The 20698-nt window shown below is 43.1% G+C and overlaps 1 protein-coding gene across 14 annotated transcripts in view; it reads left to right on the forward strand.

Moving 5' to 3' along the window:
* sws (patatin like phospholipase domain containing sws) overlaps positions 1 to 20698 on the forward strand; it is a 153488-nt gene that overhangs the window by 74175 nt on the left and 58615 nt on the right. For all 14 annotated transcript variants that reach the window (XR_016290797.1, XM_089581632.1, XM_089581634.1 and 11 more), the window contains 7 exons: positions 2981 to 3154; positions 4316 to 4468; positions 10523 to 10656; positions 13960 to 14091; positions 15847 to 15970; positions 16359 to 16408; positions 17676 to 17739. Coding sequence is in view for 13 of the 14 variants with exons in the window: in XM_089581632.1 (XP_089437758.1) it covers positions 2981 to 3154; positions 4316 to 4468; positions 10523 to 10656; positions 13960 to 14091; positions 15847 to 15970; positions 16359 to 16408; positions 17676 to 17739 (831 nt within the window). In the remaining variant the exon portion in view is untranslated. The remainder of the gene's footprint in view (positions 1 to 2980; positions 3155 to 4315; positions 4469 to 10522; positions 10657 to 13959; positions 14092 to 15846; positions 15971 to 16358; positions 16409 to 17675; positions 17740 to 20698) is intronic.

The following is a 20698-nucleotide window of genomic DNA, read 5'->3' on the forward strand; positions in this document are numbered from 1 at the left end:
GCAGAGGCTGTTACAGGGCTGTTACAAGATAGGATATATACAGGATAGTAATGCTGCCACATTCAGTGACAGATCAAACAAGAAAATTATACAACTGGCACAACTACAAAGCAAGAGACGGCCCGCCGTGGTGGCTCAGTGGTTATGGCTCTCGGCTGCTGACCCAGAAAACGCGGGTTTGATCCCGGCCGCGGCAGCCGAATTTCGATGGAGGCAAAATTCTAGAGGCCCGTGTACTGTGCGATGTCAGTGCACATTAAAGAACCCCAGGTGGACGAAATTTCCGGAGCCCTTCACTACGGTGTCCCTCATAGCCTTGAGTCGCTTTTGGACATTAAACCCCAATAAACCAATCTTCTGTTGAATACGTTCCTGGATAATACATATGTATCAGCAGCGCGAACACAAAACAGAAGAAGAAGAAGATAGTACAGAGCGCTGTACTATCTTCTCCTTCTTCCATTTTGTGTTCGCGCTGCTGAAACATATGGATCGCAACCGACTAGCCCAGCAGGTGGTGCAGATAATAGGATTTGTGAAAAGTACTCATAATTTTGTCAAATCTGGCCATATGAAACGTTTAGTGACCTACAGAAGGTGCGCTAACATATGGGCGGGCCGGTCCTCGGGGCACACGACACGAGTCGAACCGCAGCGGTTCCGCCAGGGCGGCTTCTCCGCAATGTGTGAGTGCAGATGGGCGAAGCATTCTAAATTTGGCGACGATACGCGAGCATACGGGCAGGCCTGGCCTGGTTGCATGTGCTGCAGTCAGCTGTCTGAGAGTGCCTTCTCAACAGTGCATTAACGCGGTGGAGCGAATCATGCGAAAACGATGACGATGCATTAACGAACGGGTCAAGCGTGGCGACACGCCACGCGAGCAGAAGCGCAGCGCAGCGCCAGTTAGTTGGCAAAGTGGCTTCTTCGCTGTGCTCAAGTGCGAAGAGGCGAAGCATTCGAAAACGACGACGGTGACTAAGAAGGTCCGGCTACTTTCGCCCTTGCCGGTCGCTGCATTGGATACGTTGCGAAATTTCTTTCGCGCGAAGGACGTCGCAAACGCAGGTAGAATTCTACGAGCACTACAAAAGTTCTTCACACTTTGTGGTAACTAATGCTGACAGACCTTTTATTAAGTGGGAGTGTCTGTAAAGGCTCTTGTGCTGTATTCTTGAATAACATTTTTCAAAGCGATTATGGTTTGAATGGTTCATTTTCCCGGATAATACGATTTTTTTCCGCATTTCTAAAAATGCGTATCAGTGAGGTTCTACTTGTATGACTTTTTTTGCATCTGAAAGTACTAGAACATTAAAATACTGGTCTCTCTAATCTTGAAGAGACTGCTATTTTCAACGGGGCCGAAAGCACAGGGCACTCATTCTCGGATCACATCTACAAACACTACCTGACACCAGTGTTCTAAAGCTGTGGTCTTCCATGCTTTGGTATTTCTCTCTCCCTGTGCCCATCAGTAGCTTTTGCCAGTGTTACAATCTCTCTACACAAAAAAAGTGTGCCAGTTGAAAATGGAATAAAATAAAAAACACACTCTTTACCCGTGAATGCTGATGTAGTGCTGATGTAGTACACCCAGAACATGTCTGCCTTTTGTTATGTAGAACCAGGAACTGCATCACCATGTAGTTTGTGCAGTAAGCGTGTTCCTAGCCTCCAACCATGTTTTTGGTTTTACACAGTGAATACCAATCCCACAGGATAAAAGGAAGTGCCTACTCACTCATTGCATTTCTGTGGTTGCGACTCGTCAAGACGACCCGTGAAACGCTGCAACCTTGTCACATGTCGTTTATGATAAGGCTCAGGATGAGGTGAATGTGTGTGCCAGGACACACCTTGTTGCTGTCTTTGTTACTCTCTCTCTCTGTTCGGAGCAGCCTAATCCTCCACAATCTGACAAATGTGCTAGCTGCATGGTCACCTCATTGCATCCTTGCTGAGACACCATTTCAGTGAGAAGTGGAGTGAAGGGTCAGTGAACCACCCTGTAGGCAGTGCCTGTGACCTTGATGCCTACGAACTGCTGCTGTTGCCAAATAATTTGTTTGGCGAACCAGAGTTATCCTTTACACAGAATTGTATATAACATAAAATGTGCTTGTACGCACCCAAGCTTGCTTACTATTTGATTTTATGTACAAGTTATCCTTATTTTTTTCTTATTTACAGTTACAGCATTGACAAACTGCAGTTTGCAATGTACAGGTAATCGGGATGGGAAAGGGAACACACTGTGAGCATTTATCCATTGATTGCTACATAAGTATGAGTAACAAGCGCACTTTTTTTCTAAATAGTTCTCCTTTGGCCGAATGATATCCAGGGAAACATTTTCGCCTTGAGTGCAGAAGTAATAAAATTGGTTGTTGTGTAAAGTGACTGTTCCTTTTTATATTGTTGCTGCTTGTACATTGAGCAATGTTATTGGAACTGGAACATATTTCTTCTTGTAATGTGGAGCTTAGTGATGTCACAGTTTTAGTAGTGCATTTTCTGGTCTGTTTGTTGTGCACAGGCTAATAAATTGTGAAAGCATGATTGATAGTTTCTTGGTAACTTGTTAGTCATCAATCATGCTTTCACAATTTATTAGCCTGTGCACAACAAACAGACCAGAAAATGCACTACTAAAACTGTGACATCATCATGACCCAAAAGACACGGGTTCGATCCCGGCCGCGGCGGATAGAATTTCTTTGGAGGAGAAATTCTAGAGGCCCGTGTACTGTGCGATGTCAGAGCACGTTAAAGAACCCCAGGTGGTCGAAATTTCCGGAGCCCTCCACTACGGCGTCTCTCATAGCCTTAGTCGCTTTGGGACGTTAAACCCCATAAACCAAACCAAACCTTGTTAGTCATCATACTTGTTACTTTAGCCTCCAAATTTTACTGCATTCTTGACGTGTAACTGAATGGGTTTAGTTTGTGTGGCTTAATGGGTGCCTTGTCTGTGCAGTCATCAGGAGGCCGCAAGGTACCTGCGGCACCTGAGACAACTGGAGCACGCAAGTCGGGCAGGAAAGCATCTTTTGTGGTTGGCGAGGCTTCCCGCACTTCCTCGTCGGTGCAGGAATACCACGATTACCTTGAAGCCGCTGTCCAGGGTTTCATGAGCAGACTAGACATTGAGGTACTTCAATTTTGTTAACTTTTCCTGCATTAAATACATGATTGGTTTGCAGCCATGAAGATTTACGATATCCTGAATTGACACATTCAGTGCGGCAGCAATTTTCAGAGTTCTAATCACTACGTTTGACACACCGGTGGGCCACCCTTAAATTTTCTCCGGTGCGGCATGACCCAACAGTTAGCCACTACTGAAGCCAGCTTCTTTGAACCACCAACAGATAGCAGTTGTGACCTGGCGTGTGTGCTTTTCATGTGTGCTTTGAAAAGTCTGAGCCATCTCGTGGCTTTGTGCCCATCGCGTAACTCAGTGCAGTTGAACCTCAATATGACTCATACTTGCAGCCAAAAAATTCTTTAAATTGCGAATTTCATGAAGTCAAGATTCCTACGTTTCATCAGTCTAATGTTTCAGATTCCTGTTTCAGTAAAGTTAGATTCTTGAACACTGTTGGTAGATGGCGGCTTTTAAATGCAGTAGAATCTCATGATATAATTACGGTTGATCCGAATTTTGCGATGGTACAAATTTTAAAAATGTCCCGGTCAGAGTGTGTTGTGTACAGTGTTTTACAGTTTGGGATGATACAAATAATTTTCAACCCGCTGCGGATGCTGTGAGCACACAAACCACCAGTCGCCCGTTGATGATGATGCTATTCAAAAGAGACTACTTGGCGGCTTTTTGAGGGAAATAAGGTTCAGACCCCCCAGCAGCAGCAGTGCCTGCGCTGATGGCAGGTGGCAGGCTTCGCCACACTACACAAATGGCTGGTGATTTCACTTATATACTGATTTTTTTATTTTGGTTTCCAAACTGTGTTATCCCTTCAAGTCTTCACACAAAAACTGCGTGTAATGAAAACCTGGATGTAACGAAAAATCGTGGACTGTTCTGTTATATACATTATCCACAGGTTTTTACGGTTCTAGAGAGAAGGAACATAAATATACTGGACAAATTAGGTCAGCAAAAGCTGTTAGTCTTCTTCACCTGTGTTGTAAGCTGGAAGTCTTTCGTTGTTACATCCAAGCGTGCCACATTTCTTGTGTCTTTGTTGCGCGAGGTATTTTTTTCTAAGTGAAGTTTGATATGTACCTTCATAGTTGTTTAATCACCATTGTCAAACCATTTCTATTTGGCCACTCTGTTGCCTTGCAGGACGAGGAAATGATTCGAAACATGGTGTCAGTGAAGGAGTACCTGCCAGGGGAGTACCTGAGCAAGGAGGACTCGGGTGAGCCGGCCTCCTTGGTTTTCATTCTGTCGGGCTACGTGGCTGTCTCCCAGAAGACTTCTGCCAAGGACTCTGATGTACGTGCTCAGCAGCTGCATGTGTCCTTTTCTTCCTGGTGTAGGTATTTGTTTGCATGTGCACAAGTTTAATACACGTTGGCAAATAGGTGAGGTGCATGCTGCTTTCCAGCCTTTTTTTGCAATTCTGGAATTATCTGTGTGTTGTTTCTTTTTTCGTAGTGGGAACAAAACATTCAGTTGTTGTTTTGAGTGGTACAGGCTGATGACATCAAGGTAGTATTAATACTGCAGTTATGTTGTTTGAAGGGGCTGTGGCATGATCATTCAGCATAAAATTCCAGTGAATTACATTGGATGTGATTCCAAACTTACTACTTCAGTATCAACTGTACAGCCACTGCAAAACTTTCTCCAGCAGCAGCTGCCATGGTGACATGCTCCATGTAGCATTTCCAACCAGTGCCCAGTCCCACACTATCTGCACTGTCAGCTATTCCCCCTTTGCACCCTTTGCGTATGGACGCTATTGCAGAAGACACAAATTTAACAGCCCACTAAGAATGGATGGCTAGCAGGAAGAGAAGTTGACTGGACAATGCTGAACTTCAACTGTCTTATTTTGGCCGAAAACACTGTACAGCAAAGCACCCACACGTCTTGTACATACTATAGTCAAGAAGCGTGTAAGCACCAATACATCAAACAGTTTATAACCGGATACCTGCAGCGAGTGCATAGTAGCTAAGGCATTCCCCTGCTGAGCGCAAGGTAGGAGAATCAAGTCCAAATCGCGGCAGCTACATTTCATCCCACTGAAATGAAGCTGCCGCTACAGGGGGTCAGGATTAATTTGAAGACCCTATACCCCTGTGTCTTGCACAGTCTACATGCAGCTTGGGGATATCAAACCCCACTTACCATACCACATCATACTATTTATAACCATATTTAAAGCTGCACACATCACCTGATCTGTCAAACTAGAACCTGTCGTCCAAGTAGAGATTTTCTTTGTCCATCAAGAACATAGAGTATATGCAGATTAATTGTCACTACTATGTTTCCTCATCAGACATGCCTTTGTAATCTCTCACTTGCACCTGGAATTGGCTCGTCCGATTAGCATAATGTCTCTGAAACGGGCTGAACAGCCACCTGTAATATACTTGCTCAGCAAACATTTGCAGATGACAGATATCTCTAATTTCCCCTTTGCCCTATCTTGGATACATCGACCTGTCTGACCTCTGTACAGTTTTCCACATGTTAGTGGGATCATGTATATTGCACCTATGTATCAATGATAAGGCAGAAATCTGTGGGCTTTTCTTCATGTGCAAGTGGTGGGCATTTGCCGAACCAATCTACTCTGGCTGTTTACCCCATTTCAGCAACGTTACACTTATTAAGAGTCAATTCTAATTAAGTTCAAGGGATACCTTACTAAGGTGTTTCAGATCGGGAAACACAAAGAGGTGCGCAATTGCAGTAGCTTACCGATTTTTCAGAGTCCAGTTATTTGGACTTGCACGATATTTCAGACTTCGCTGAAAAACCATCTGGCACCTCGTTGGAACGTACACATTTTCACAGCTAATATTTTGGACTCTGTGGAGTCCAAAATTTCGATTTTTTTGGACTAAAATAGGCACTAGCAATGCTGTGGGCATCATTTTTCAACCGCAAGCTCATTTTTTAGGCCTAATATAGGTGTGAGTGGGCATCGCTAACAATTAACCGGTTCTCCACTGCCGTGAAAGGTGCCATCTTGGATTTAAACTGGGTCAATCAAACTGGCTTGTATGGGCTTGGCTTTTTGTGCTTCATTGGGTCCACTTGAGATAATGGCATGCTCTTTGTTGCCATTCAGATGGCGTACAAAGAGTGCGTGATAGCATTGGCATTGAAATGGACAGCGGCAGCGTTCGCCTCTGCTTGAAAGATGCCACCCGCCGTGCGGGGCAGTTGAGGGTGGTTCTTTCAGAGGTGCTTGCTTCTGCCGTCATCATACCATGGGTTACCTCTCTCGGTCTTTGCGAGCATCATTGCCCATGGAAGCTGACTTCTTGCTTTGCATAGTGTACGCATTTGTTCGCAGCATGACCTGCGGCCGCGTTGCACTGCCTGATACTATCGTGATGTGAGATGGTGCGAACATGACGTAAGCCTGACTGTGGCTCATATGCAGTCTAATATTATAGCTTGCAAGCTGAACGTAGGAAGTGGCGAAGATCGCGATTTTTAAAGTCAGTTTTTCACAGAATGATTATTTTAATGCTAAGAAGCTCGTGAGGCTGAAAAGCCAGCTTCATTGTCACAGTTGTCGCCAGAGTCTAAAGCTGCTGAGGCTCCGCTGCATTGTTAGTGCAGCAAAAACCCCAGGAACAGCAGCAGCGAAGGTCTTGCACAAGCTTTCCACTTCTCATGGAGGCCACCAGTAGTGCTGTGAGTGAGTTTGACGTCATTGTTCGTCCTTGAGGAAGCGGAGTCAGTTACCACTGTGCACGGGAGCCCCTAGGAGCAGTGCAGAGGGGTGCCGTCATGTGGATGGTAAAAAGAGCATGTGCTTGTTAGCTCCTGACACGTGTGTGTGATGGAGCCGGTTAAAGTCTACTAGTGTGGGGCTTTCTTCTGAGTCTGCGCCTTCTCTGAATGCTGATGTGGCATCTATATCAGCGGGTGCTCGACCTCGAGGGAAAGCTGTCAAAGTTCACTCTTAAGGTGGAGCTTAAGCGTCTCCCAAGTTTGTTTGTTTTTTTTTTGAGTTCACCGATTTTTCAGACTGTTCGATTATTCACACCATTTTCTGGGTCCCACCAAATCCGAAAAATTGTTCAGCGACTGTATTAATTTTTGATTGAGAAGAAAATACAAATAATGAAAATTGGTTGCGAATTGAGTAAGAGTACAGATATTTAAAAAGATTGACAGGGTATCATACAATGGGATGCAGTATTTCGGCATCAGCAGTACGAATTTAATTTTAGTCTTAAAATTCGCTCTTAAGACTCTTCTTTTAATTGCGTCTTTCCGATTTCACGCCATCGCTGTACACCTCCTCTTCCTTTCCCTCTCGCACTCCTCTGTTCGCTTCGACAGCTTCAAGATGAGCGCTAGTTCATCGCGCTCCCACTAAGGGCTCTGTTGTAGCGCTCCTCCTCCTCTGCCTTTGTCCTCTACTTCTAGACTTTCCTCCTTGCACTGCTTTGCTGTTCCCTCCACCCACACAAGCCTCTAGTCACAATGCCCAAAAAATGTACAGCCTTTGTCAGAAGTTTAGAGCCCAGGGGGTTTGCTTCTGGGCCACACTGCTTTGCTCATAATGAGTCCTCAGGGTCCCAAATGTCCTCAAGGCAAGAAGATTTGTAGTCCTGCTCCCTCCGATGCGTGGGTCTTCCATGAGTCCTACAGGAGCGCCACAATAGTGCTCAGAAGCAAACCCCCTGGGCTCTAAACTTTTGACAAAGACTGTACTTTAGTGCAAATGTGGGCTATTGGCGGTTTTAACCTATTCGACGCCACGCTGCGGTGGCACCACGAACTAGCCCAAGAAGGATCGACATGCGGAACCGTGTCGTTAGCCCGTTGCATGAGTGGTTGGCCGGCACCATGGCTGGCACACTCGGACGTTGTTGTCAGAGTTCTGCAGCAAAAATATATCATAGGAGCTCTGTTACATGGATGTTTGCATACTGACCCAAAACAAGAGGCTGTAAGTGTCATAGTGCAAGTTGTCTGGCACCAACAATATAAAGAGAGCATGGGGACAGGAAGTTTGCTTTCTCTTTGGTTTAGTGCTTGCAGTACCACGACAGTGCAGTTTTATCAGGTACGGAGCCCGTATTTCTAAACATATGATTAGCGTGGGCCTGTGTAAATATGAGGCACTATTTGTTAACAGTCGTCGCTGAACACACGTGACTAACAGAAGCGTGAGGAGTTAAGTGCATGAATTTCCCTGTAATGGCAGCCTTTGTTACGGCGGCATGTGTGGTGATTTGTTTCCCACACAGACAGGGGGAGGGGGTTGATATAATGATTTACTCTAACTCCATTTTTTTATAATTATTTTTACATTTCATTATTGCACCATGTCTTGATTGTGGCTGGAAACATGCACTCAGACTGTCGATGGTAAGAACAGATTAGAACTGGATGAAAAGATTGCATCATAATGTCCGTACATTAATGATGTGCCTTCCATCCACTGCTTACAAACAAACTGAGACAAGGTGCGGTTGCTCTGAGAAAATAATGCCCGGAAAAGTATATCTCTTATTGTTGTCGCTTTCCACCTATATTCCATGATTAAAAACCTATATTCGTGTCTTAACGGGCATGTTCATTAAAATTTATGACCACGAAAAAACCAGAACAGGGGCAGGTTCAACAGTCATGCGACAGAGGGAATGCTTTTAGTTGTTCTGCTCAAACTACATGACCGTCGCTGAGTCTTGCTTACCTGTAGGGCTGAATGCAAAAAATTGTGCTTCTAGTTCTCTCCTTCGTCCATTGTACAAGGCTCCAATGTCAATGTTATTGGATGTTTTTACTTCTCTCCAAAATGCACTTCCACCGCCCACCTCTCCGCATTCATGCCAGCCGTTTTCACTAGCCAGACAGCGATTTCTTCCTTTACTCACATTTGGTCTTTTTACATCATCGAACAATGCACGACCGACTGACACAGTTCATCATCTACAAATAAGCACGAGTTTGTCATGAAATTTTGAAATAAGCATGATTCTGCATAGGCTACACCAGAAGCAATCCTCCATAGTGCGCCATATTGAATAAACTAAGGCACCCTTTCTTGGTCGGGAAAATCGCCAGTACTGCTAACACAGTACAACAATTTTTTTTTTTTCATAAAACTCAGCTTTTAAAAGAAGCATGTATTGCACACATTTTTATTTTACTCGTTTTCAGCATAATTTATCGTAACCATAAGGCCTGCCAGACATCGAACTAGGGAGGGGGAGTGGAATCATGCAATAGTAGCAGAAGTAAACTTTACTTTGTAGACTGATAGTTTGCCTACAATTTTTAATGTGCGAGCTTTAGTATTTCCATGTCTGAAAAGAATTGTCCTGCATCAACCATTTGAAGCTTCGCAGCCGGAGCAACCGGCCGCTCCGGCAACCTAGGTGGGCTACCTAGATCACATGACCATGTGCCATCATCACAACCTGCCCACTGGATTGTTAGCAAACTGACCACTGTGGCAGGTGAAAGTTAATTAACGATAGCTCGCAAAAGGTTGCCAATCTGGGTCTCACAAGCCCCACCGATGGCAGCACCTGCGATAGCAGGGCAGGGGCGTATCGCTTAACCACTGCACCACTGTGCCAGGAGGACTCTCAGCGATCTATGAATGTAAAGTTGAGAATGTCCAATTTCGCTTATCTGGCATTAACGCTACCGGGCCATATCCTTACGACTGAGCTTAAGTGTCCCTTCCAGTCTTTTGAATATAATAATTGCGTTCAGAGAAAAATACATGCAATATTCGATGGAAGCGAAATGCAAAAATGTCTGTATGCTGTGCATTCTTAGTGCACATTAAACAATCACAGATGGTCGAAATTATTCCAGAGCCCTCCACGACAGCATCTCTCATAGCCAATATGCAGCTTTGGGACATTAATCCCAACATCATAGCATATCATCTGTTGGCATGCGCTGCTGCTGGGAAATAGTGATCTAGAAATTATGTTTGGTTCTATTCCGGTTCATGAGTATTGAGTATAGCCAGGCATATTTCAGTAACTTGTGTTGCCGGGCTAGTTGGTTCTGCGTTTTTGAAAAAGACATGGCGCTACAAGTACACACACAAAAAGACAGAAAGGACAGGCATGTACTTTTTGTGTGTGTACTCATAGCGCCATGTCTTTTTCAAAAACATATTTCAATTTCCTGGTGATTTATGCATGAAGCAGTTGGATTTCAATTTTTGATTATAGTGTGTTAGCTATGTCACCTTAAGTTATTGCTCTGATGAGGACTCTTCGGCAAAGGCTGGAGTGTCAGGGCGTGCAAGCATGTGTACATAGCACCAGAAGCAGCCTGGCTGGAAGAGTGGTTGGAAAAAAAGGGTTGCATGTTTTGCAGGATATGCTGTATATCGCTCATGTGGGTGACATCACGGGTGCCTTGGAAGTGCTGACAGGTGAATCTCCCATCTTCACGCGGAGAGCAAAGGTGTTATCGAGAGTCGCCTTCCTGACATCCACCCAGTGCTACGAGTGAGTGCTACTATGCGTTTGGCTGGGTCTAGAGTCGGTAGACATGCACATGGGAGATCTGTTTCATTTAATCTTTATCTAAAAAGAATCATTCACAAAAAGTGTTCAGACTAGGAAGGGCTGCTGCAGCATTACTGCACTGGTGGCAGTATTACGGAGTATGCACGTGGTGAATGTTGGAAGGGCTTACTAGTGGACTGTAGTACTTAAAAGGTTTACAGTGGAACCTTGTTAATTCCAACAAACTTAATTCGAACTTCTGGCTTACTCGCACTGCTATTTCTTTCCCATTAGAATTGGGTGGGTTTCAGTGAGGGAAAGCATGCGGTAATTCAAATGCTTGAGCGTATGCCATAACAGTGAATTTAAACAGGACATGCTGGCAACCTGCCTTGGCCGGTTGCAACAGCAAGCAGCCTTGCACCAGTTACCATGGCAGGTGACCATGTGACTATCTTGAGCTCGCACTTATCACATATCAATGGTGCCAAGTGCATGCATACTTTCAAGGCATACTGTGTTCATCCCTGCTTTCCAATCCCTCCTGCCCTTTCTTTTCCTGACCCCATCTTGGGGAAGAGCAGTTTATTATGGCGGTCAAGAGGAAACATTGGCCAAGTGGTGCTGGTGTAATGCTTGCACGCATCTGGGGCCACAGCAGACACCTCCAGTGCTGTTACGAATGCAGTGTAATGCAGCAGCCCTTCATTCCTGTCATGGTCACTGGTTTCAAATGGCGATTTGGCTGAACAAAATTTGGCTACATTGTGCCAAAAGACATGCGCTTTCAAAAAGAATGCTGGCAAAGCAACCTTTCCAGTGCACGTATCTAGTCAAAAAAGCCAAATTTTGACGAGCCACAGTGCCAAGGGTAATCACATTTTCTAAATTCTAAAAACTGATATGGCTATTACTAATGACCGGCTACAAACCTCTGATTACAACTAGGTGCCTAACTTTAATAGTTAATTATTAAAAATTAGTTGACCAGCTTACTGCTTACTTAATACGATTCACCAGTTTTCTGGTGTCTGCCTGTGCTGGTAATACTATGCTGGGAAAGCCATATTTTTAGCTCAAAAAGCCGATTTTTGAGTATTACTTAGTCTTCCCTGAAACACTTTGTATGAATGACATGCAAATATTTGCCAAGTGGTTTGTTCATTTCGAGCACTACATGGTGGAAAAAAAAAAAAAAAGGAAGCTCCTGCTTGGGTGCGACAACTGTGTGGAGCACCATGGTGATCAGTCGCTTCTGTCACCGAATGCAATGCAAAAGACCATCCACTCAACATGGGCATCATTCATGCACCCTAGGTGCCCTGTCGGTAGTGCGTCACAGCGTATTCTGGTAGCAACTTGGAGACCAGGTTCCAGCGTCCTGGTTATGATCTCTTTGTTCGCTGCCATGAAAATTATTAAAGCCACTTGGTTGGAAGTGACTGCTGTGGAGTGCATGGCAAATTGCTTCAGTTGGGAGGGTTTATGCAACCTGAAACGACAGAGGATGCAGTCAAACACCCACAAGTTCAGACACACTTGGATTTGCCATAATGTGTCATTCATGCAAAGCTGGCCGGATATGACGTCGTTAAGGATGACTTGGTTTGTGCAGGCGATGATGCCTACATCACAGAGCCTTCCACCGATGAAGCTACTGTGCGCGAAGTATAAGCACTCCCTAGCTGCCAAGAATATTATGAAGATGATGATGAGGAAGCCGACCTCGCACCAGCTGCCGTGAACACTTAACCGCAATAGTTATGTCGCATCCCCAAAGCAGCTTGTTAGCAGCAAGTGTCTCGGCAAGGAGCACATGACCGCGCTGGCGAGCTTGGAAAGTTGCGTGGTGGGGTCTACTTTAAAGAAGCAGACATGCATAAGGAGCTTCTTTAAGAAATAAGCATCACTTGTCTCTGGCATTCTATTTTTGGCTGTAATATGGGAAGTCTACATACTACGAACCTCGAATACAACGAATGCAATCTGCATGACCGTCAGGTTCGTTATACTAAATGGGCTGAACTGTACTTGGAAAATGAACTCTGAAGATGCAGAGCTAGAATACTGGAAAGGAGCAGTGTTTCTTCTGTTCCTTAGCGTTTTTGACATATGTATGCATTTTAAGGTATTTTAAAGTGAATCACTGAGGTTTCTTAAATGCAGCAGTCTTCAAAATTTTCATTTAAATTTCAGTACACGACTCTGTAATTAGGATTTTCCTTTGATTTATCAAAAGGGTCAAGTTGTAGTCGAGAAAATAGAAACAGGAATGGTAAATCCTTCTAACTGCGCATTTGCTAGACAGAGTAGTTGTGTGTACTCTTAAATTGCCTGTTTGCCAAGATTGTATATATTCCTCTCTACAGTAAGCAGTTGTGTTGTATGCATTAAAACCAGCCCACAAAGAACATGGCGTATAGAAAATCTAATTCGTCACAGTATTGGACTTCTAAATTGTTGGTGCAAGGTGTAGAGATAATTGATAGATATAGCCAATCATCAAAAGTTCGCAATGTTTGCTGTCAGCGTGCATTGGCTGCTGTTAGCAGCTGCTTTCTGATGCAAGTTCTTAGCAGTTTGTGCCGTGGCCTCTCTGTGGAAAGTAAGCTTTGTTAGATAGAATTTTTGAATGAAGAAGTCGTTGCCTGTATTGGCTGTCCTTGCATGTCTGTAGTCCAGTGGAACCTTTGCTTAATGTAAATTAAATTTCATCTTGTTGGCTCATAAAGACAACTAATTTTACATGAAAAGATGACAAATCTTCTTTAGCGTCTGTGATATCAGTATTGCAAACTCTTTTATACTGGTAGCATTGAGATCGGTACTGAACTGAGGTCTTCACTTAGTAAGGCTTGACAAATGTCAAAAATATACGTAAGAACCATTAACTAAAGCATCAAATTCAGTTTCACGAACAGGAAATGCCAGGAAAAAACAGGACTGTGAAAAGGAGACTAATGTGTGTTTGTGCCATTTCTTGTTTGTGAAACCTTGTACCAACCAGCAAAAATCGCGCCTCATTCATTATTTTTTTTATATATATGTATTGGATTTCATCCACATGGCATGTATTCGGAACCCCTCTTGAAGCATTCAACTCTGAAGCTTCTGTTAATTGTAAGAACTCTATTCGCCTCCAAGTTTTATTAACACAAAGGACTTTGTATTCCTTGTAGATGTAATATACTACTGTGTATTATAAGTGGAATCTGTAGCTAAATGCACTCTCACTTTTCTCCTTCCAAGTCTGCATGCTTGGCTCTAGCAAAGTCTACATTGAGCTTGGTTTTCCTCTTGCAGGATTCTGCGCATGAATCCCACTTCAGTACTGTTCATGGCAAGATCTGTCATCGAACGGTTGTCACCCTTTGTGCGTCAAATCGACTTTGCCCTGGAGTGGGTTTACATAGAGTCTGGCCGGGCTGTCTATAGGCGAGTGTTCATTTTCTCATTCTTTGTGAACGGGCTGCATGGTTTATGTGTTGTTCTATTTCTCTGAAGTAATGAGTCTGGTTCTGATATTGGGGCTATTGCAGAAGTGGGGTTAACAATTCATACAAAAATGGCAGGGCACAACACACGCACACAAAAAAAACTTAAGTTATCATGTTTGCATATATAGTGCAAACAATGTGACAGAAACACTGGAACTAATAAATTGAAGCTATACACAATGAACACAACACAAAAAAACTTCATGTGGTACCAATAGCTGTTAAAAATGAGTTTAATGGAAGAGACAGCGTTATGCCAGGAATTAAATTCCAATGTCCGATTGTCCGAAGAAAGAAAGCTGTGTTTCAAATTATTAGTGCGAGCGAAGTATTGCTTAACATTAAGGCCATGATGACTCCTTGTTGATCGAGAAATATGGGGGGTAAGATAGACTTTAGGCGTGACATGATAAAGTGAATTGACGGTGCAGTGCAAGTACTTCAGTGAAGCCATGTGATGGCGCACGGACAGGGGGGTTAGATTTAAAGAGGACAAGGCGCAAGAAGGTGAAAAAATGGTGATCATACCAACGATATATGAATCTGATTGCTTTTCTTTGGATGCTCTCAATTTGGTCAATTTCACATTGTTTATGAGGATTCCAGACGGGAGACGCGTATTCAATTACGGGACAAATTAAGGAGTTTTGTATTAAAAGCTTAGTTTCTTTTGGGGTATTAGTTAATGTTCTGCCGCCGCGGTGGCTCAGTGGCTATGGTGCTCGGCTGCTGACCCAAAAGACGCGGGTTCGATCCCGGCCGCGGCGACTAGAATTTCTTTGGAGGAGAAATTCTAGAGGCCCGTGTACTGTGCGATGTCAGTGCACGTTAAAGAACCCCAGGTGGTCGAAATTTCCGGAGCCCTCCACTACGGCGTCTCTCATAGCCTTAGTCGCTTTGGGACGTTAAACCCCATAAACCAAACCAACCAAACCAGTTAATGTTCTCCTCAAATAACTAAGCATTTTTAGTGCTTTAGTACTAATGAAATTAATATGCTTTGCCTAGGGCATGTTAGTAGTAAGTATAACGCCAAGATATTTATATTTGAAAGTCCTGTGCAGTGGTTAATCATTGAAGGCATAATTAAACAGTGGTGAGAGACATCACTACAGTTTTAGTAAAACTTATTTTCATTTGCCAGGTATTGCACCAGTTGCAAGAACTAGTAACTGAGGTGTTTATTTGCAAGTGATCATCTGGTATGTTAATTACTTGATATAATACACGGTCATCCGCATAGAGGCGTATTTGGGATGTGATATGGCGAGGTAAGTCGTTGGTGTATATATTTGGAATAATAAAGGGCCAAGCACTGACCCTTGAGGAATACCAAATTATTATATGGGTGCCTAATTATTGTGCTTATTCTAATCTTGAATTTCCTAAAAGGCCAAAGAAGAGACAGCAGAGAGTTCGGTGGTGCATGCACAGGGAATAACTGGCTAGTACTATTTTGTGTGGTGTTTTACATATACGACAAGTAAACACATGCTTGTCAAGGTGCCTTCTTTGTCCTGCCTAACACTTATTTAGTTAAGAAACCTGTGGTGCCATAAGAGGGCTGCCAGCATAAAACTGTTCAACCGTAGTCATAAAAAAGCAAAAGCGAAGTGCATAGTAACATCCTAGCACTATCGGTGGATGATTCACTCTACATACTTATCTGTATATGTCTTGCATTCCCCTACAGGCAAGACGAAAAGGCAGAGTCCACAGCCATTGTGCTGAGTGGACGTTTACGTTCTGTGCTGACGAGGGCTGATGGCAAACGTGAAATGGTGGGAGAATATGGTCGAGGAGACCTAGTTGGAGTGGTACGTACACTCATACATGATGTGGTTCATGTGACTGCATCTACATTTACGGGGCTAGGTCCTGTGCAGTCACAAATGCTTACAAGCAGTCACAAATGCATAAAAGCAAGCAAAAGTAGCAGCATGTGCCATCACCTGTCTGTGTTGGCACCTCTTCATTGCTGTTTCATTCACTCTGATATCCAAGCAGCAGCATCTTTCCCCATGTCAAACTTCTACAGAAGCTTTGTGACCAATAAAAAGATATTGAAAAGCTGGTTTGGTCTTGTGTTATGGCTGTAAGAGGTTTTTATTGTACTTTTTTAGGGGTGATCTGACTCATTCAGCATAGCAATGTTAGATTAAAAGATTGTCTACTGTACCAGCAATACATTCCTTTTGTTTGCAGGTGGAGCTTCTAACTGGAGCCAAAAGAGCAACCACTGTCATGGCAGTGCGGTGAGTAAAAGTTGTAGCGTTTTGTAGAATGCAGGATGTTTGAGGGATGCTCAAGGCAAATACTGTGGCCTTTATTATTGAAAGGTATTTTCCTTCGCCTAGCAACATGCTTTTCATTCAACATGTTTGTACTTTCATCTCATGTTCAGACTGAATATAGTTATTGTAATCAAGATGGTAAGGTAGCTAAGATGAAAAGCAGGTGGTTATGTCTTTCTAACCAGTGACCTTTTGCAGCTTCTGGTGTTCTTCCAGACCAGTGCTGTTGCCTACACTTAGTATGATGGTACAAAACCTTTGAGCATGTAGATTGCTGACACTGGCAGCTTATTTGCTAGAAGGAATGTGAAACTGGTCTCTCACAAATTGCAGCAGTTTGTACTTGACAGCCTTTAACTCGTTTCTTACTGCACCTATTCAGATCATTCAGTTTGAACAATGGCTCGAAATGTCCCATTCTGCATGATCCAGGCCGTTTCTGAACAAGTAACGCTCAAAAACCCAACCAGACGGACCTCCGTCGAAGATGTTTCCGGTCAACGCTATCTAGTGTGCGTGATCCGGGCCGTTTCTGAACAAGTAACACTATCCAGTATGTTGTAAAAGAACTGTATTTTGGCTTCTTCGTCAGCCTTATGAGGGAGTATTTTTATAGTGTGGGACTTAGTGAAGTGCTGCCAGCTTTGCGTTTTCTGCACAGCTCACAAGAGTGCTTCGCTTTGCTGTTCATTTCGAGGTAAGCACCAGCAGCTGCTGACGTCGCACTTTTTCGGTACGCTGCTGGCGCTTACCTTGGAACCAACAGCACTGTGAAGCTCTGTCATGGTCAGTGCAGAAGGTGCAAATTTGGCAGCACATTACCAAGTCGCAGGTGAGAGCACTGTAACCTGGCACACAAACCACAGCTGTCACATTGCGTTTTTAAAAATTTTGCGGGCTTTCTGTTGACTGCACTGTATGATGTGTGGCTTCCTTATTATATTCAGAAGTATGCAGTCAGGTGAAGGTGTATGCAGAGAAGGTCCATTTTGGTTAATTGTTTTGGCTGAGAAAGTGCTTTTGCAGCAAAAAAAAAAAAATGGGGAAAGAAATAGTGTCAGGGTATTGGTTTTACTAGGTAGAATATGATGTACTTGAAAACTATTTTTAGGGAACTGTCAGCGTAATTGTATTTTTCTCCACTGAGTGAAAGTAGTGTAAAGAAATTCTGAACCTCAGCTGGGAGGGGGTGTCATTATAGTTTTTTTTTCTTTTTTCACATCCACAGGGATACCGAACTGGCTAAACTACCAGAGGGGCTCTTGAATGTAATCAAGATCAAATATCCTGTGGTAAGCCCACCTTAGTCACATTATGACTTTTTTTCATGATTTCGCTTTTTTGATTATTTAATGTTTTTTTGTTTTTTTTTAAATTTTACTGAAAAGGAATTGATGAGATGATCCTCAGAGGCGTTGTGTGTATAGATGATTCTCAAGTTCTGAAAACAGAGTCCTCGCTTTGGCATTACCCAATTCATTCTGTGAACTAAAAGGCCAACAGTTGTTAACATCAGTAAAGGGCAAGGAATTTTTTAGATATTTTACTGTAAATTATTGTGAGGTTTGTAGTGAGTATTCATAGCGAGGATAGATTGGAAGCACAAGCAAAAACTGTGCAAAGATATCGTGAATAATGTAGTATAGTTGCTTATGTTTTCCCTAAATATAATAATGTGTGCCTTTTGTGGTTAATTTACTTTGTAAGTTCCCGTCCTCCCAACTTTTTCCAGCTCATTGCTGAGCAGTAGTCTCGGAGCTTCAGTTTTGATAACATTGTGTATTCATGCCATTTTCATGTCCTTGACTTTGGTTTTGTTTCATGTGTGGTTTTTTGTCTGGTGGGTTATCTCTTGTTTCTCGTGCTTGTCTGGAGCAACGGTAGCCAATGTTTCATATTTTTATTGCTGCGCTGTGTTTTCTTATTCTTTATTACGTATCAGAGTGTAAAAGGCTAGGTAGTGCTACCGTGGTCAATTTGTTGGACTCTGCATGTGACCTACCGAGGTTGTGGCTTTGGTTGCACTGGCTGTGTACTGACTTTCCTTTGACTACAGGCAGTAGTGCAAAGCATACACTTCACATGTGCTTTGCTGATCTTGGTGACTGTTGGCACTAATGAGCCTTTCATTCCAACAATTGTGAACTGAACTAGTCAAGTACTTCATGTGACTCAAGATTTTAGAATTGTCCGTTGTTTAATACTCTCTGTTTTTAAGCCAAAGTAGCAGTTGCTGAAAATTCTTTGCTATCACTACTGCTTCAGTTTGCTTGGATAAATATTGTCTTCTAGAACTACGATCATTAAATTTGATATTTGTTCAGTATGCATTTCACACAAAAGTTGTGCTTGAATAGATTATATGCTGCAGTGACTGAGTGGCTATGGCATTCTGCTGCTAAGCATGAGTTGGTGGGTTTTTATAGTTTTTACTCTGCCACTACTATTTTGGTGATGAAGTGGAAAAAGGTTCATGCACTATAACTTTGGGACATGTTAACCCCGGTGTATAAAAGTAGGTCCTTTTCTGACTTCCTAAGTTTTAAATGAGCCTTCCAGCAGTTGCATTCAGTGTTACATATACTCGATTGATTGATATATATACTAGGCATCTTAGTTTGTTTAGAAAGTTTATAAGTTGAACTTACAATCCTCTTTATTACCAGTCTTTCCGTATATGGTAAAGCCATGCAAGACGAATTCATTGTCTAATCATACTTGTCATACTGGAGTTGTATATCAACCAGAGTATGCAATGTAAGTGATTTGACTTACTGACTTCAGTCAAGTTTTCATCAGAAGTTCATCTGGCCAAGTGCCGTGGCTACAAAAAGCGAAAACATGTCACTGTTCACATTAAAGAATAGTAAAAGCAGAGGTAATAAGGGAGTAATTACTCATTGGCATCCACCCAAGCACAGCCATACGGCTACAAAGGAAAGCTATGCAACTTTCCTTTGTAGCCGTATGGCTGTGCTTGGGTGGATGCTAATGAGTAATTGCTCTCGTATTAAAAATTTACTTAACCTTGGGTGATTCCCTGAAAACACATTTGAAAAGCAGAGGTGTTTCAGTATCCATGTAGGTTCCTTGTAGGTTCCCTATAGGTTCCTTGTGCAAAAACGTTTTAAAACCTATACAGGTTTCTTGTGCACACATTACTGGAGCAGACATGGCCCCCTGTTCAGAAATGTTAACGGAACCTGTATGAGTACTTTGTGCAGACATTGAACAGAACAGAGGCAAGGAACCCCTATAGGTTCCAAAACCTCATTGATTTTTAGCTTTTTTTTTTTTGCATTTTGCATTTTTTTGCATTTTTTTCCGTACCCGGTTCCCTTAACCCTTTGAGGGTCGAATTTTTTTTTTTTAAACTTTCCCAGATGGTCAAATTTTTTTTTTTAAACTTTCCCAGATGGTCAAATTACTTCATTGCGGATTTTGAAGGTACAAAATGTTCAAAATCAGAGTCTAAAGTCATTGCTGTTGGTGTTAAGAGACACGGCAGTGCGTTTGGCCGTATCACCGCTTTGCCGCGCATCTGAAGAACTCTAAGGAAACTCTCTAAACAAGGAGAACGGAATACCTCCTGAATGTTGGTGATAAACAGGCTAACAGCAGCACCAGTAAAGATAGAAATCAACTTCCAAGGCCCTTGCAATAAAGATAAAAAACAAGTTTCACATGCCCCTGTTGCAATCACACACACATGCTGCCTGCCTTGGTTGCCATCATGCGAAACCACGAAAGGGTGTTGCCGCATATAGCGCAACACGCTGCAGCTAGAAATCAGTTCTGTTTACCTCCGCAAGAAGGTAGCACAATCAAATCTGAAACGCTTCTTGTAAGTCCTAGGAGGTGGCAGCATCTCCCAGTGAGCATCCATCATCATTATGGCGCAAAATTTCAAACGGAGGGTTGAAACTGTTCCCATACAGCAAAGACCTTGAGGGACGGAGAATCGCCGCCGTACATTTACAGCAAAAACCCTTTAAGGGTTAAGCACTACAGATCACCAAAGTCACCCTTATGTTGTTGGCATTCCAAGTGGCAGCTGTGACAGTGAATGGATACTCTTGCAATTGAATGCGTGCTTGAGCACAAAAATGCTACAAATTCAAATTATGTTGTGGTGGCTCAGCGGTTATAGCGCTCAGCTGCTCGCCCGAAAGACGCAGGTTCGATCCCGGCCACGGTGGTCGAATTTTTGTGGAGGCGAAATTCTTGAGGCCCGTTTACTGTGCGATGTCA

The sequence above is a fragment of the Amblyomma mixtum genome, chromosome 3, assembly GCF_055824585.1.
Source record: "Amblyomma mixtum isolate Tamu chromosome 3, ASM5582458v1, whole genome shotgun sequence".
NCBI lineage: Eukaryota > Metazoa > Arthropoda > Arachnida > Ixodida > Ixodidae > Amblyomma > Amblyomma mixtum.